The 18,795-nt window shown below is 37.3% G+C and overlaps 1 protein-coding gene across 3 annotated transcripts in view; it reads right to left on the bottom strand.

Annotated features, from left to right (window-relative positions):
• Positions 1-18,795, bottom strand: part of AGTPBP1 (ATP/GTP binding carboxypeptidase 1) — a 157,132-nt gene that overhangs the window by 117,162 nt on the left and 21,175 nt on the right. For 2 of the 3 annotated variants that reach the window (XM_040620193.1, XM_040620194.1), the window contains exons 2-3: positions 13,077-13,141; positions 430-554 (exon numbers count right to left, since the gene is read on the bottom strand). In XM_040620193.1, coding sequence (XP_040476127.1) covers positions 430-554; positions 13,077-13,108 — 157 coding nt within the window. In that variant the 5' untranslated portion in view covers positions 13,109-13,141. Of the gene's footprint in view, positions 1-429; positions 555-13,076; positions 13,142-18,795 lie in introns of those variants that run through there. The other variant, XM_040620195.1, reaches the window with a different exon arrangement.

Raw genomic sequence — 18,795 nt, 5'->3', positions numbered from 1 at the left:
GCTTCTCATGTAAATCTCATAATTGCTGATATCTCTTATCTCTATTTTGGAGATGGTGCAGCTAAATCCTAAAGACTCAAAATTTCCCTAAGATCACCCCACCACTGAATGACAGAACCTGCATTTCAAGTGGGGATCACACTAGCAACCAGTGTTCTATACTACCTGACATCTTTTTGTCAACATTCTAGAGCAAGTAGCACTGGAATTAAGTATTGTTTGAAAATGGGGGGGGCAATCTTATTCATTTTTAGAAACAGTGCTTTGAACAGCAATTCATTCCAGTTACTCAGTTTTCTACTTCTTGAGTCTATTTGAGAAAGTTCAATTTTTACAGAAAATCATCTATTTATCAAAAGTTTGAACATTCTTAACATCTACTTTTAAAGAACTGAAAAAGTATTTCAAAAACAAGAGATTAAAGTTTACCTTGACTCTGAGCCAGATGAAGAATTTTTGACGTAACATATCTGGCAGTATCTGATTCTGTAGATTCAGTATTGATCTTCTCCAGCTGAGCCAGGAGTCCCACGATCCGAGAATTATTGGTAAGGCTAAAAAGAATGTTATTTTATATTAGGACACATCCTACATCCCTTGTAAATTCAATACTATAAAGATCACTGTTTAAAAAAAAACAAAACTCTACTCTCTCCTAAAAAAATTAAGCATATTTCCCTACTCTGTTTTATAGCTTAACATTGCTGAAGTTCTATTAATTTAAATGAGAAACACATTCCATTTCAGAAAACCATAAATGTGCATTCAACCCTATCCAGCAATCTTATATCACACCTTGAAAGTTCACCTTTCCACTCTCCGAAATACTTTTTACATTTCCTATGCTCACCTCAAAACTCTAATCATCCCTCCCACCCCAGTCCATTCTCAGTCCTGCTTTGTAACTGTTACAAGCCCAAACAGGAACACACCATCCTCCCACTACCACATCCTTAAACCTATTTGATTCTCTACCCACATTCTTTCTTCCTTGTTCTCTTTCATTATACATTTGCACATTTGATACTGTTCTAGGTATTACCAACAGTAAACAAAACAAAAATTCTTGCCCCCTAGAGACTGAACATTCTAATGGTGAGAGACAAAGTAAATATGTAAATAATCATACAGTGTTTAAGGTGGTGGGAAGTGCTATAAAGAAAAGCAGCTTAGGGGGAATAAAAAGTGCAGGGGAAGGGTTGCAATTTTAGACAGTGGTCAGGGAAAACTACATTGACAGGATACCACGGAGGGAAAGGTCTGAAAGAAGTAAAGGAGTAAGCCATGCAGAAACCTGCAGAAAGAGCTGTCCAGGAAGGAGTCACAACCACCAAGACCCCAAGGCAGGGGTCTGCTATACTGAGTTAAAAGTGGGGTGGCCAGTATGGCTGAAGCAGACCCAAAGGAGAATAATAGTAAGAGTGGAGGTCAGAGGTGGGGGGGGGGGTGAGGTGGGAGAGAGCACCACCATTTAAAGCTTTGCAAGCCACTGTAGGGATTTTGAGTTTTATACTAAGTGGGATGGAAAGTTTTTGAGAAGAGTAATGTGCTCTGATGTTTTTAAAAGGCTCTCTTTGGAGACGCCTGGATGGCTCAGTCGTTAAGCGTCTGCCTTCGACTCAGGGCGTGATCCTGGCTTTCTGGGATCGAGCCCCACATCAGGCTCCTCCACTGGAGCCTGCTTCTTCTTCTCCCACTTCCCCTGCTTGTGTTCCCTCTCTCGCTAGCTGTCTCTCTGTCAAATAAATAAAATCTTTAAAAAATAAAAAATAAAAGGCTCTCTTTGGCTGGTATGTTGAGACAAAGAACAATTCCTCCCCTCTATACATGACCCAGCAACCCTTCCTGCATTCTCAGTGTATTTGCTCCTTCAATTAATCTTGCCCTGATTCATCATCTCACTCTTTCAACTGTATCATACCCATTGGCACACTAATATGACATAGGAAAGCTCCCACTAACTACCACCCCATTTCTCTGCTACTCCTTGAATGAGGTGCTTGTACTTGCTCTCTCCATCTCTGTACAACCTGTTCACTTTTCAAGCTTGCCTTCTGCACCCCGAGGTCTCCCAATCTCCTATGGTCACTTCCTTCCTCGTCATACTCAGTATGTCAGCACTATCCAAATCCGAGAACTCCCTCTTCTTTCACAATGACTCCACTCTCTCTTTATCTTCTTCCTATTACCACCTCTCTGAGATCCCCTCTATTGGCTCCTCCTCCTATGACACATTTCTAGAAGCTGATTCGTGGGCAGCTCTATCCTTAGCCCTCTTCTTTCCACTCTCTCCACTCTTCGCCAGTGTGATCTTATCTAATCCCACCGCTGTAATTATGATCTAAATGCTGCCTGGCTCCTACACTCAACTCCAGCTTCACCCTGATAGCTTACCCAATCTAATAAGCCCAATATAAAACAATTTCTAGTTCCTCCTCTCAACATATTCCTCTTCCAATCTTAACCCACCCAAACCTAAATGAAACCATTGTTGCTCAGGAAAAAATCTGGACTCCCTGCCTCACACATCAACCCAAAATCAGCTCCATCTCTGAAACAACTCAGCTTCATCCACTTGTCTCCATATCTGCTATTACTACCCAAGCCCAACAATCACCATCTCTACTTGGAAATCACAGCCTCATAACTACTCTGCCTTCATTCTTGCTTACCAATAATCTATTTTCTCAGTGATTGTCTTTATCTTTTTATTTCAAAATAATTATAAATACTCACAGGAAGTTGCAAAAACAATAGAGTGGTCCCTTCTACCCTTCACTTAGTTTTCCCAATGGTTACATTTACATGAACTATAGGGCAACAGCAAAAACCAGGAAATTGACAGTGGTTAAGTATATATTTGTATACCAATTCATCACATGTGTAGATTTGTAGAACCACTAATCTCATCAAGTTGGTATCCAGCTAAAATAAACCTTCAATGGCTTCCCTTCAGACTTTAGGTAAAATCTTAGTTATCACAGCCTTAGTACTAAGCCCACTGTCATCTGACTTCTGTCTACCTTTCAGACTTTATTTCTCACAACATTCCCCTCATGCACTGGGATCCAGCTCAATGGCTATCAGTTCCCTGAATACAGCAAGTTTTTCCCCAACCACAAGATCTTGCTGTCCTCTCAATCAGGAGGGTGATTTTTCCCAGCTCTATTTAGAGCTGGCAATTTTGAATTTCAGGCTGTAACCCAAACACGTGACCATTTCCTCACCAGCCCGTCCACTTCCGATATTAAAAGGTACCTAGAGAATGTATTACTATTTGAAATTATATAAACTCCACAAAGGTAGAGACCTTGCATGTCTTATTCTATATACCCAGTATTTCAAACACTGGCTGGTACAGCACAAATAATAAATATCTAGAAACATGAAAAACAGTGTGTTTTTTTCAGATTAACTATGCCAAGTGCTTTAAATTTGGAGCTACTTCAACTGAAAAGGTATCTGAAGTTTGAAAATACACATTAAGCATACATTTGAAAATGGGCCTAATGTACCATTTAAAATAATGCAATATTTCCTATTTTTCAAAGAGCCAGCATAACATAGACATAAAGATATATATTGATATGTATAAATCTTCAAGTATAAAAACCCCAAAAACTTTAATACTTTCAGTATAGTATCACTAACAGTTTTAAAAAATATACAAATTCAATACAATATATTCTTTAGTGTGTGTGTATATATAAGAAAACATTACACACACACACACACAAAAACATGCATGGAAATGATGACCATCAAATTCAGAATAGTAATTATCTCGGGATAAGGGAGAAAAATGTAATTAGGCAATAGTACACACTGTGTAATTTTTTTATTCCTCGGGTGATCAGTGCACAGGTGTTCATTATATTATTCTCGAACCTTTTTGATTTTCAGAAACATTTCACAATTTTTTTAAATAAAAGAATTCTGTAGAGATAAAACTATGTTACATGTTTAACTTTGTACATATTTTCTTTTTCTTCCAGTGTTGCAGGAGGAAGGAATGATTCCTTAAAACTGTTATCATAAGTCTGAGCAAAAACATTACTATGGAAAATTCCATAATGAACAAAAAAAGAAAAAAATAGTATAATGAACCATTGTGTGCTCATCACCCAGCTTCAACAATCATCAATCCACAGACAATCGTATTTTACACATACCTACCTACAGGCACATACATCAGTGGGCTAATTTTGAAACACATCTCAGAAAGATCATTTCCTCTGTAAATACTTTGGCATTATATAAAAACTCTTCAAAATATATATAACTACACTATAACTACCATACCAAAAACAGTAACAATAATCCTTTAATACCAAAATCTAGTCTGAATTCAATTTTCTTAAATTTATTAGTTCATTCTCATTCTCTCTCACATTTTCTTTAATAGTGTGTACAAAATCAGAAACACCAAATGAGGTTTATACATTGCATTTCTCTTTTTATCTACAAGTTTCCTATTACTTTTTTTTCCTCACAATTTATTTGTTGAAGCAGCTTGACTGTCCTATAGTTACCCACATTCTGGACTTTGCCAATTACACACCCACAACATAATTAACATGTTTGTCTATCTTCCATATTTTCTGTAAACTGGTAGTTGAATTTAAAGCCCTAATCCGATGAAGGCTTGACTTGGAGATGTGAGTTCCTTATAAGTGGTACTATAACCTTCCACGACAAGGCAAATAGTGTCTGGTTCTCTTACTTTTGTAAAATAAGCAGTCACTGGTCACCAATGCTTAGATCCATCACTCCGTTTAGGATTGAAAAACAGTGATACTCTATCATCCCACTCCTCCTTCACACGTTAACTAAAACAACTCCATAAAGAGAAAAACTCCTTATTTGATGATCCAGAGGTACAACTCATCAAATAAAAGCAAAATAAATGCTGGTTTTTTAACTTACCTGTATTTACCAGTTTTCAGAAGAATGAGTTCATTCCCTAAAAACCTTCCCAGATAACCAATGAAGTATTCTGGTTTTATGCATCAGTATGAACTCAAAAATTTAAACACATTTGATATTTTATCCACTGCAATTATAAACACTCGATGATCAGTTAATGGGAGCTTCCTAAGTTGGTTCCAGAGTCCTTTTGATACGACCCTAGTCTTTGATAGCTTTCTGGCTTTCTCTACAAAACTCTGAGAGTACCTGAGACCCTATCATAAAATCTACAGTCAAAACCTACTTTCGTAAACATACTCAGAAATTTGGACACCGTGTTGAGATTTGCACTGATGATCTAAAAGCACCAGAGGGGAAATGCTGGCACCACAGCGCAAATCAAGTCAGTGACATCAAACTGTACCAGCAGTCACTGTGCTCTTCACCACCCTGCACTCAGTTAAAAACAAAAATTCCAGTTTCACCCATGACTATGTATCTTTTTAATATTATGTGCGTGCATTAAACATTTCAGCTGCACACCAAACATTATGGTTACCTTGGGGTAAGAAAACCTGTGATTGTTCAAAATGCGAGCTGAACTAGCCACTTTTTTCACAAACATCATCTTTACTTCAAAAAAAAAGTCAAAAAATAATAATAAAAGAAATTTTAAACAATTGACAAAGATTATTCAGACTGGGGAATTTGGGCATACATTTTTTGGAAATAAACAAAATGAGTCTATCATTTCAAGAGCACAAATGACAGATTTGTTGCCAATGATAAAATCTGGTTTTTGAGCAAATTTAGAATTTTGAAGAATGTGGATCTACCATCATAGCCTTGACAGCTTTCTGCTAATTAAAAAATTTCCTAGGTGCCTGGGTGGCTCAGTCAGTTAAGTGTTCAACTCTTGATCTCAGCTCAGGTCTTAATCTCAGGATGGAAAGGGCTCCATGCTGGGTGTGGAGTCTACTTAAAAGAATCTTTTTTTATTCTGATAAAAATCAATGGTGATATTAATACATGTAATTTTTTAATACTGTGTAATAAAATGTACCACTATTTAAAGATCTGCATTAGTCATGGAATCAATTATTTCTGAATGAACAATGCTAGATGTTACAAATTTAAAAATGGAAATAAATCATTCAAGGTGCAAAAAAAAACAATGGAATTTAATGTAACAGAGAACAGAAAGTTCACGAATACAGTTTCAGACTCCACACTGCAATTAACCTTCAAAAAAACTATTACTTAGCAAGAATATCCATTCCGATTTGAATTTCAAGCAATATGGCTTTATTTCCAAAAAACATTATCATTTATAAATGTCTATTATTCATTTATAATTATTACTCTTGCTTTAATCATATTTTTACTGTTCCTCTACAAATACTGAACACACAGCTTTATTTTCCTACTTCATAAATCAAAGGACAATTATCCACAATTATCTAAAAAGGCCTTTTGGGACATCTGGGTGGCTCAGTTGGTTAAGCGCCTGCCTTTGGTCCAGGTCATGATCCCAGGGTCCTGGGGTCGAGTCCCACAGGCTCCTTACTCAGTGGGGAGCCTGCTTCTCCCTCTGCCTGCTGCTCCCCCAGCTTGTGCTCGCTCTAGCTCTCTCTCTCTCTCCCTCTGACAAATAAATAAAATTAATTAATTAATTAAATGGCCTTTTATTCAAGTACTTCCACCTTTTCTAATTTCATATCTACATAAGCCCAGATTTTCTTCGTATTCTATAACACAAGAACACCACACATGCACAAACTATATACACATGTATAATATGTGTACATATTATATGTAATATATACTTACATCATGACAGATTGAACTCAGAAACAGTTAAGAGAAACTAGCCATCTTCTGTTAAGCCACACATTAGATTTGCAAAAATGTAATGCAATAATTCTAGTCTTCCATTCTTGAAAATAGTTATCTCTAAAACAAAATATTATGTTACTATATAATTGGTTTATTGTTATTTTTAAATGAATAAATAGGGGCCTGAGTGGCAAAGTCAGTTAAGTGTCAGACTCTTGAATTCAGCTCAGGTCATGATCTCAGGGTCATGAGATGGAGCCCTGCATCAGGCTCTGCACTCAGGATGGCATGTGCTTAAATTTCTTTCTCCCTCTCCCTCTGCTCCCCTCCCCCAGTCCCTCCGTGCGCATGCAATCTCTCTAAAAATAAATATTTAAAAAAAATTAAATGAATAGTTTTAATTTCTCAGTTTTAATGTATAATAATGTAAATATCAATAGCTAAAATAACTCACATCAACAAAAACTTTTTGGAGCCTTCATCACTTTAAGAGAGCACCAAGAGGTTCTGAGCTAAAAAATCTGAGAATCACTCCTCCAGGCTTATCTTGAACATTTTATGCTCCTGACCTAGAATCGGCCCTTTCTCCAAAGAGCCCTGGTTCTTTTTGGTGAGAAATGATATTAAGAGACCACAGTTTGAGAACTAAGGAGCAAAATATATCTTTAAAACAATTCCATAACCCAAACTTAAGAGAAATTTGCATTAGAAAAACCAAACTTCTGACATTTAATAACAGAGTAATTCTTAAATTTTCTCTAATTAGTATTTTTCTTAAAGGTCATCTCAGTACTTTTCAGTAGTTAATAAAACATCTACTATTCAAAAAATTCACAAACATATAAAACACACTAAGCATAACATACATTCAATTCTATTCCTAACTAAGAATTTATCAGTAACTCTTTAAAATTTTAAATTACACCACACATAAAAAAAGAAAAAGAAAAAAAACCTTCCATCTAAGTGATTCCTTTCTGAGAATCATGCTCTTTCAAATGATGGATGGATGAACAGATGGATAAATTTTTTGAAGGGAGGCAAATAAATGGAAACTGAGAACACAGGCAAATCAATTTCCCTCTCCGTTTCTACTTTTCTCATCTACAGAATGAAAACTGAACAAAATATTTTAAGCCACCCCAACTCAGCTCTAAAAATGTAAGGCTGTTGACCCTTATGCTGAAAGAATCATAGGGTGAACACCAGAAAACAGCTCTACCTTCTGAATAATTTTTAGACTTTGGAAAATCTGGGGAGCGGGGGGTAAGCTATACAGCTATTCAATGGACAATATGAACTACACTGAGAAAAGTTGCAAATAACACAACTCAGAATTACTTACCCTACTTTCAGATGAATCAAAATGAGGCTAAGACCAAACTTCAGAGATTCAATTTATGATTGTTAAATACTATATAGTGAGAAAATTATGGAATTGAAAATATGATCAATATGAAATACATCAAATCAAGTTAACTTTCAAATGAATACTTTAAAGACAGTATCACTCAAATATTTGTTTCATTGTAATGGTCTCCTACTGCTTTGATGTTTCAGTTTACTCTCAGTCTTAGAGCTATTTTTCTAAAAGCGTAAATGTTCTTGGATATCACAAAAGTCCCAATGATGTACAGATACTGTCTTTGCAACAAATAGTTTCCCAAGTGCAAGTGCTACAGAACCTATGTTCATAGGATAAATAAATGTTATCATCTTTTTTACCTTAAAATGCAAGTAATAGAGCTGTCCTCATAAAAAACGTAAAAACATCTCACAGCAAAAAAATCCACAGAAATATACTAAGGTTTTAGACTGAAACGTGACTCACAGAAACTAAGATTTAATCTCAAACAGTATGGCTTTATTTCCAAAATGCACATTATCTTTCAGAAATGTCTGTTCCTCATTTACAGGTCTTTTTTAATTTGCTTTTATTACTTTTGCTTTGTTTACATTTTTACTGCTTCTCTCCAAATACTGAACACACAACTTTATTTCCTTCCATCATAAATCAAAGGACAATAGAAATTTCATTATCGTTCTTTTGTAGAAAGAATTAAATATTTAAATATGTAAGTTTGGAAAACAATATTCTTCTAACTGGAAGCGAAGAGTAACTACTTCTCTGACTCCCTCTTATAATTAAATGTATAAAAGGCTTCTTTAACAATAAATTCTAGTTCAACACTACCAAGTGACTTATAGACAACCAGTAAAAACTTGTTACAATTTTAAACTGCCTAAATTTATACTAGCATCAGCAATAATTAGTCAAGTTATCCTTTAAATTCCTTCACCAAAGTTAATTAAATGCTAATTATTTTATATTCATTATTTTTGTAACTTCTCTGGTCATGTTCCACACTCGGATTTTAGGTACATGTTTGTGGCTAACTGCTTTGGCCTGGTATCTGTTCTATCTTTCAGAGTAACAAGCTTCACTCAAGCATATGGCCACCTTCTCATTTTTAGCTTAATATAAAAGTTAGTGTAGGCTAGGTCAGAGGTTCTCAGTTTTGTTTTGGGGTTTTTCTAGGGGGTTTCTGGAGGGGGGACTTTTGGTCTCGATACCTTTACACTCAAAAATTACTGAGGAGCCACAAAGAGCTGTTATTTTCATGGGAAACAGAAATAAATCTAACAAACAACCTGAAAGACCAGTACACTGAAAACTACAAAACACTGCTAAAAAAAATTTTAAAAGATCATAAAAAAGGAATACGCTGTGCTCAAGAGTAAGAAGACTCAATGTTGTTAAGATATCAATTCTCCCCAAACTGATCTATAGAATCAAGGCAATCCAGTAAAAATCCCAGCAGGCTATTGTGTAGAAATTATAAAACTGATGCTAAATTCACATGAAAATACGAAATAGGCCCAACTTTGGAAATAAAAGAACAAAATTGGTAGACCAACACTAATTGCCACCAAGGCAGAGAGGTATCATCACTAAGACTAACATCTAAATCAGTAGAACAAAACAGAGTCCAAAAATAGACCCATACATACATGGGCAATTGATTTTTGAAAAAGATACAAAGCCAATTGACTGAGAGGATGATTTTGCAGGTACATACAGGCCAAACTCACCAAACTGTACTCTCTATGTACAGTTTGTTGCATGATGATTGTATCTCAATAAATTTGTTTAAAAATTATAGGGGGCCTTAGTAAGTTAAGTACTCTTAGTGCACCGATTAAGGCAGAAATGACACAGGAATGGTTGAAGTGTGTGAAATGAAATGTAGATTGAATTTACAGACTATTTCAAATTTTTTGGCTTTTAAGGGAATCAGATACATCAGGTAGTGACAGGAGAGCATAGTCCAAATATGAGATCTTGTTTAAATACTAAGGAATGAGGGGCGCCTGGGTGGCACAGCGGTTAAGCGTCTGCCTTCGGCTCAGGGTGTGATCCCGGCGTTATGGGATCAAGCCCCACATCACGCTCCTCCGCTATGAGCCTGCTTCTTCCTCTCCCACTCCTCCCTCTCTCGCTGGCTGTCTCTCTCTCTCTCAAATAAATAAATAAAACCTTTTAAAATAAATAAATAGTAAGGAATGAAAGAGTTAAAGATTCAAGACAGAAGAATAAATGATTAAAAGACCTTGAAAAGGAAGGAGGGAGATGAAATCAATAACACAGGTGTCAGTATTACTATCTGACAAGAAAGGAGACACATTCTCTGCTGGAGTAAATAACAGGAGGGTAAGCAGAGGATGGGATCAAATAAAGGGGAATATGTATATTTCTGGTGTAAGAAACATGAGGATAATAGATTGTATCATCTCCGTGATATCATGAGGGGAGGCCATTTGTTGAGGGTCTGTATTTAAGACATCTGAGGATTTCAAAGGTTTAAAGGGTAAAGAGAAAGTATAAAATAATCATTACAAAAACTGAGAAAATGAACTTTTCCAGAAAACCACAGTTGCAAGATTGTTGGGCTCAGTTCAGGCCAACGATCAATAATTTTTAGTGATATCTGCCACGTTAGTTCATCCTCCAGCATCATTTAGCTGCTCCGCAAAGGTTTATCCAGAGAAAGGGCTTTGTCAGATGGGTGTGAGGGAAAAATACAAAGTCAAGTAAAAATACAGTGTAATTACAGTGGATTCTACACTGGGTAAGAAAGGAGGAGGTGAATGAGTGAAAATAAAAGTCAATAGATTAGCACTCCAGGTAAGGCAGGGGTACAGGGCAGATACTGCAGCAAGGGAGCTAGAAAGATGCAAGATTACAGGAAGGGAAAAGAAAGATTTTGACCCTTTTCTATCTATCTCAATTCATCTTTCTGCATCCAGCTTTCTTCACAGAGCAAAATGACATGTATTGGTAGAAATTGTCATTTCTGTAAGATGAAGATCACTCGCAGTGTTCCCAATTTAGTTAGCCTAAAACAAACATAACAATAAATATCCAATAAAATCTATCTCAGGAGAAAAAAACTAACCCTAGGAGCCAGAAGTTATCAAACTAATTTCATATTCATATGGAACAACAATCTAGTAATTTTACATAGTTTAGCTAATCAACAGAAATAGCATTACTTGTTTGACCTAATCCAAAAAGTAAGGCTGATGCTCCTTCTTTTTGTTTTTGTCTTTGTTTTTTAAGATTTATTTATTTTTGAGAAAGAGAGAGCCTACACGCAAGCAAGCAGGTGCACATGTGCGTGGAGGGAGGGGCAAAGGGAAAGAATCTTGAAGCAGGTTCCCCCCAACGTTGAGATCATGACCTCTGCCAAAACCAAGAGTCTGAGGCTTAATCTACTGAGCTCAGGTCATGATCTCATGCGTGGTGAGATGGAGCCTGCCCTCAGCAGGGAGTGGGCTTCAGGATTCTTTCCCTCTGCCCCTCCCCCCACTTGCTAGTGCTCCTGTGCACGCATGCTCTCTCTCTCTTTCTCTCTCAAATAAATGAAGTCTTTAAAAAATAAAAATTTAAAAACTTGGGGCACCTGGGTGGCTCAGTCGGTTAAGGGTCTGCCTTTGGCTCAGGTGATCCCAGGGTCCTGGGATAGAGCCCCACGTTGGGCTCCCTACTCAGCAGGGAGTCTGCTTCTCCCTCTTCAGGTGTCCCTCCCCCTAACCCCTCCCTTGCTCTCTCTCAAAATAAAAAAAATCTTTTTTTAATTAAAAAATAAATAGGGGCACCTGGCTGGCTTAGTTGTTAAGCGTCTGCCTTCGGCTCAGGGCGTGATCCCGGCTTTCTGGGATCGAGCCCTGCATCAGGCTCCTCCACTGGGAGCCTGCTTCTTCCTCTCCCACTTCCCCTGCTTGTGTTCCCTCTCTCGCTGGCTGTCTCTCTATCAAATAAATAAAGAAAATCTTTAAAAATAAATAAATAAATAAAACACTATCACTACCTAATTCCTTTCCTATAGAAATTATAAAAACACTTAACAATGAAATTTGTTATAACTGGAAAATCTAATAATTTAAGGAACAAATCTTTATCTAAACTGTATATATACATTTCACTATAAAATAGAGTCAAATCATACCTGTAAACGCAAAGTTGTAAAAATGTAAATATAACATACAACACTGTTACAAAGCAAAAACTGATTATCATCAGTATTAATAAGCTGTCATTTACTGAGCCTGCTAGACACTCACTATTTAATCTTTACCATTTCATAATGACAGCATTATTACACTCATTATATGGATGAGAAAACTGAGATTTAACAGAGTTAAGCAATCTAGCTAAAAAAATTCCAAAATAGAATCAATCAGTTTGTCTGACTTTTAACTGAAAGAGTACACAGTAAAACCTTGCTAAGGACAATTTCTTGGTATATAAGAGCTTTAATAGAGATGATGCTTTAACTCAGGGGTTAGTTAAAATTTTTCTGGAAAGAGCCAGACAGAATATATTTTAGGTACTATGTGCCATACAGTCTCTGTCATAATTACTCAAGTTTGCCACTATAGAGCAAGCGTCCAGACAATATATAAAGCACAGCTGTGTTCCAATAAAACTTAATTTATATACACAGAAATTTCAATTTCATATAAACTTCATATGTCATAAATATTCTTCTTCTTATTTTTGTTCCCCAACCATTTAGAAATGTTAAAAACTATTCTTAGCTCATGGGCCATACAAAAACAAAAGGTAGACCAGATCTGGCCCATGGGTCATAGTTTGCTGACTCCTGCTTTAACTGAAAAGTTAAACATTAATAAATATTAATTTAAAAATATAAATACAACATACAATTATTTAAACACAAATAATATTCTCAAATAAGGAGTTTCAAATAACCACTTCATATACTATTTCCATAACTGATAGATATTGGTATTTAGAATTACAGTACCTTTTCTCTGATATTACTTTTAACTTGCTCATCTTGAGTTACTTCATTTCAACATTGCAGATAATCTAGAAGAAAAAAATGTTAATGATATTAAATACATAATTGTTTATATATATTAGATGTCATAAAAACCATACCACTGAAAGTTATTATGGGCAACACAAAATAACACCAAAAGCCAAAGGAGAATATTTGAATTTTATGTGCTTCTGGCAAGTTATTTCACTATGCAAAAATGTGTGACTATTACATGACCTAAAACTAGCCAGTAAAATGTTATCAAAATGAAAAAACCTAACACAACAGCCTATATGATCTAGTGTTAAGATTTCTTTTAAGACAGTTCAAATTATTTTTTCCTATTCTTATATACTCAAACAATCTATAGCAGTGTACTTAGTGTCCACCATTCACACAGTGGTCAAATCCTGGTAAATATGTAAGATTATTTCTATGTGAGAACACTTTTTAATAACAAATTATTTAGACAGTAAAAACCAACTATACCATCATCTCGTTTAATATACTTAATATATATTTTCCTTCAATCAATACAAGTTTTATCATTAGAAAGTACACATTTATACACTTTAAAACTTTAAATCTTGATTCACAGAATCTTTACAACTTTTCAGATTTATTCTGCAACTATCACAGCCCCCCCAAAAATACAAACAAGCAAAAAAAACCCGGACATCTTTTAATTTTACGTATCAATGCTTACTGAAGCAGAATTTTGTGGCATCACTAGACAGTAAAAAAATGACTGACAATTCAACAAGTTTCTCATATATTTATGCAATGTTTCCCTTTAAATAGCATTACTAAATAAACATGCAAAAGAATGTAGTAGATTTAGAAGCTATAGGTATTCTGGATGTTTTTCTTCAATTAACAAAGAACTTTCACTTCAATAAAACATATTTTTTTTCAGTTTCCTCATTAACTCAATCATAAAAAAGAAAACATATATTTAGAATTATGTACAAAAATTACACGGACTGTTTTTCAGGTTTGCAAGAAATTAAAAACTGGCTGACTATTCTTTTTTTTTTTTAAAGATTTTATTTATTTATTTGACAGAGAGAGAGACAGCCAGAGAGAGAGGGAACACAAGCAGGGGAAGTGGGAGAGGAAGAAGCAGGCTCATAGCAGAGGAGCCTGATGTGGGGCTCGATCCCACAATGCTGGGATCACGCCCTGAGCCGAAGGCAGACGCTTAACGACTAAGCCACCCAGGCGCCCCTGACTATTCTTTCTTTTAATTGACTTTTTAAAAAGACTACAAAGTCAAAGTAATTTTTTCCCATTTCCCAAATTAACTAAGAATCAAAAAACCAAAGGAGGGAAAAAAATCCTATGATTTCAAAAGCACTACTGCCACCATAAACATAAGGTTAATTAAGTTACTTCTACTTGTTGAGTGGTAGCACCTTCTCTAAAAGTGCATTAATAGCACACCTCATGGAAAGTTTACTGTGAATCTTATTAGAGCTGATAGAGTTGGAAAGGTTAATGCTGGGCACTTACATCACAACCAATTCTATTTCAACAGTTAAGAAATGACTCAAACTTCCAATTCACAATAAAATAAGTCGAACAACAGGCATTCCTGTCCTCTCCCTCCCAGGACTTGAGTAAAATAAACAGCAAAGCAATAAAGAGAAATTAAGTTACGTTTAAGCCCACGGTGACAAAAGGAAAACTAAAGGGGGTGCGGGGGTAGGTACCCTGTCCAGAAGAACTCAAGAAACTTGGAACCCAAGGACTTGGAGGTGCCAAGCACAAGAGAGGAAGAGATTGCTCAACAGCTAACGAAAATTGTAATTCCAAGTAACTTCCGACCTCCTCAGTATCCCATACCTCACCATTGTGGGAAATTTTCCACAGCCAGTCCTAGAATTCCTAACAAATAATCTTCACTAAAGAAACTGATAACCTCAAAGAATTCTGCTTTCTGAGACTGAAGAGTACCCCAGGAAGAAGGCCAGCTCTCAACCCCATCATCCTAGAGCTAAGCCAGTATTGTCCCTTATGGTCACTTTTTATAGCCTAAGGCCAGAGTGCCCCCAGAGAACACAAAAACTTTCTATTTTGAAAGTCTGTATTTGTTACAGTATCGTTAATTAAAAGAACAGGCACCTAGAAGCAGAAGTGCTGCATTTCACCAAGTCTGTAGCTTTGCCAACCAACTGTGACAAAGCAAGAAACAGGCAAAGAAATTGAGACTGTATACAAGGGCGTAACTATAAAAATTGACCGTGAAGTTTAGGTATAATCTACTCATTCCCCTTTATTAGGTCATTTTCATCACCATAAAGTCACGTTGCTATTTCCGTGTCTTGAAGGAAAAAAATACACTCTCTATGCTCCCACTTCCTCAATCCAGCTACTGTCCCATTCTCCTCCCTCCCAAAAGCAAAGAGGTGTTTACACACACTGTCAGCAAGTCCTCTCTCCCCCTCCTCTCCTAAGCACACTCCAGTCAGGTTCTCCCCACCTCACTTGTCAGTCCACGTGACCTCCATTTCCCTGAATCCAACTGTTCATTCTCAGTCCTCATCTTGTCTGATCAGCAGCATTTGCTTGAACTGGTCACTCCCTTTTCTTGGAAATACTTTCCTCATTTGGCCATACTCTCTACGTTTCCTTCATTGGATGCCCCAAGCTCAGTTCCTTCTTGTCCTTTTCTAACTCCAGTCCATTCCTTGGTGACCTCATCCAGTCTCATGACTACTCAACATCTCCATGTGGATCTCTAATAATACCACAAACTCAACATATCCAATACTGATCCCCTGACCTGCTTTTCCCTACTGAGTGTGCTCTCACCTCAGCTTTTTCAACTGTAGTTAAAGACAATTCTCTCTCCAATTCTTAGTCTAAAACCTTAACTTCCTCCTTGACTCCTGTCTTACATCGCACATCCAATCCATCAGCAAATCCTGATAATTCTACTTTCAAAATACATCCAAAATCTGATCACTTCACCATAGCTACTACCATGGGCAAGTCAACCATCCTAATTAATCTCCCTTCTACCTTTGGCCCTCTACAGTCTATTCTCAACAGAACATCCTGACTGATACTTTTAAACCTTGGGGGAAAAAAAGGGGGGGGACCCAAAACACCTTAGGTAAATCTTGCCACTGCCCTGCTCAAAGTCCTGAGATGCTGTCCAGTTCAGTGGCATTGTGGGCCCTAGGGGAACACCCTCAGCCCTTCCTTCCCTGACCGTATCTCCTACCTACAACTCGCCTCACTCACGCTGCTCTAGACACACTGGCTGTGCCTCCCTGCTTTCCTCCAATTTTTACCTTGCCCAAGCTATTTCCTCCACCTGAAATGTTCTGCCAGATACCCTAATGATGGATCAACTTCCAAACTTCCTTTGCTTGAGTGTCGCCTTTTCAATAAAGCCTACTCCAACCACCCTATTTAATTCTGTAAACTACCTCCAGACTCCAGCATACCCATTGCCCCTTGCTTGAATCTACTGTCTTTTTCCAGAGCGCTTACCACCTTCTAATACAGGATGATTCAAAGATAACTGAACACTTTGAAAACTGTACTATTCAGTAACTGATTACATATGAACGGAACTGTGTCAAAATAACTTCTAAGGGAACAACCAGTTTAGTTCTATAAACTTTTTCATGCTCGATGGATGTCCCATTACACCACATGTATCAATCACGTAATCAAATTCACCCCAGACCCTTACCAGCTTATCACCACTGATAATGACAAAAGTAACCACAATGGGTTCCTTCATTTCCTCAAGGTTTTGAGAAAAGAGTGGTAGCAACCCAAGGTTCTTGATATATCCAAATAAGAAATCCCATGATTTAATATCTAGTATCTCACTGGTCAGTATTTCACTCATTTTAAACACCTTGCAAACTAGATAATTTATTTAAATCTGTGCATTGCTTATTATCTATATCTCCCTGCTAGAATTAAAACTCCATGAGGGTAGAAATCTACTTTGCTTACTAAATGCCTCCCAAGTATCTAGAACAGAGCCAGCACATGGCAGGTGCTAAAAAAAAATTTTAATGAGCAAATCAAGGTTTTAAAGACTTGCTTTGAGAAAATTTTACTACACAAATGTGAAAAAAAGTCTTCGTTTTAAAAAATCTAACAATATGGCAGATATGGTATACTGGCATACGGTATCTAGCCCAATTTCCATCTAGTTTACCTTCCTGTACTACAAGAACTTGAAAGCTTTAAAAAAAAAAAAAAAATTTCCCAGACTCCCCTGAAGCTAGAGTTCCAGCTGTGACTTAAATCCACCAATTTCAATCTCATCATTTCGTAGAGACTTAAAAAACTAAAAGGATGCCTGATTCCACGGGCAAACACAAACACATGCACATTCGGTTCTTGGACAGCAATGCATGCAGAGGTCCCAGAGTCTAGTCCACGGTTTCTCATAAGCTGTTGCTAGAATTCTTAGAGCTCACCACTGAGGTGAAAAATTTTTTTTTTCTTTTTTACATTTGTGCACCAAGCAATGGCGATATTCACAGTAACCAATCAGTCATATATGGGGTGTATGGGTGGCTCAGGTGGTTAAGCGTCTGCCTTCGGCTCAGGTCATGATCCCAGGGTCCTGGGATCGAGCCCCACCACGTCAGGCTCCCTGCTCAGCAGACAGTCTGCTTCTCCCTCTCTCTCTGCCCCTCCTCCCACTCCTGCTCGCTCCATCTCTCTCTCTCTCTCTCTCAAATAAATAAAGCTTTAAAAAAAAAAAACCACCCAGCCATATGTGACAGTCCACAGTAGGACCATGTTCACTTGGACACAGTTTGCCTTCACAGTTGGAGGCTGCATGGCACAGGGGAAGGATGGTAGTCTGATTCACCCCAGCTTCTCCCTTTCAAGTTACCTCCCCTAATCTGGTAACATTAGTAGCAAAGAATTATATATTGTCAATCATTTCACTAAACTAGCACAAGAGGAGACAGAAACACAAAACCCCATCTTTACAATGAAAACTACTTATCAGGGGTCCCTGGGTGGCTCAGTCAGTAAAGCCTCTGCCTTCGGCTCAGGTCATGATCCCAGGGTCCCGGGACTGAGCCCTGCAAGGGGCTCCCTGCTCAGCGGGAGTCTGCTTCACCCTCTCCCTCTGCCCCTCTCCCTGCCCCCCGTCCCTGCTCTCTCAAATAAATAAACTCTTAAAAAAAAAAAAACAAACTACTTATCAATGGGCTGATACATGGGCTGGTAATTCTGTCATATTCCATTTTATCTGGGCTGTGGAAAACCATTTTTCAAGTGCAGCATGGCCCCAGCAATATTCAGAAAGCATTTAACTATAAATTATAATCATCTGACAAGTTAAAGATACTACTGGAATCTCAAAACAAACATGATAAACTTTTTGTTTAAAAAAATAAAATTACATACAATGAAAAGGCTGAGGTAAAGTTATATAGTAGCTGAACTTACTGACCAGAAAAGGGAGCCACCCAATTATTGAGACCCTAATGAGGCCAGAAGTACAATTATGCTTAGCAAAACGCTTGTACAAGGGGCGCCTGGGCGGCTCAGTCAGTTAAGCGTCTGCCTTTGGCTCAGGTCATGATCTCAAGGTCCTGGGATCAAGCCCCACATCGGGCTCCTTGCTCAGCGGGGAGCCTGCTTCTCCCTCTCCCTACAGCTCTGCCTACTTGTGATCCCTCCCTCTTTCTCTCTCTCACACTCTGTC

This window comes from Ursus maritimus, unplaced genomic scaffold (assembly GCF_017311325.1).
Source record: "Ursus maritimus isolate PB19 unplaced genomic scaffold, ASM1731132v1 scaffold_34, whole genome shotgun sequence".
NCBI classification, from domain to species: domain Eukaryota; kingdom Metazoa; phylum Chordata; class Mammalia; order Carnivora; family Ursidae; genus Ursus; species Ursus maritimus.
Note: the sequence above shows the minus strand (reverse complement) of the source record. Positions and strands in the feature narration are given on the sequence as shown.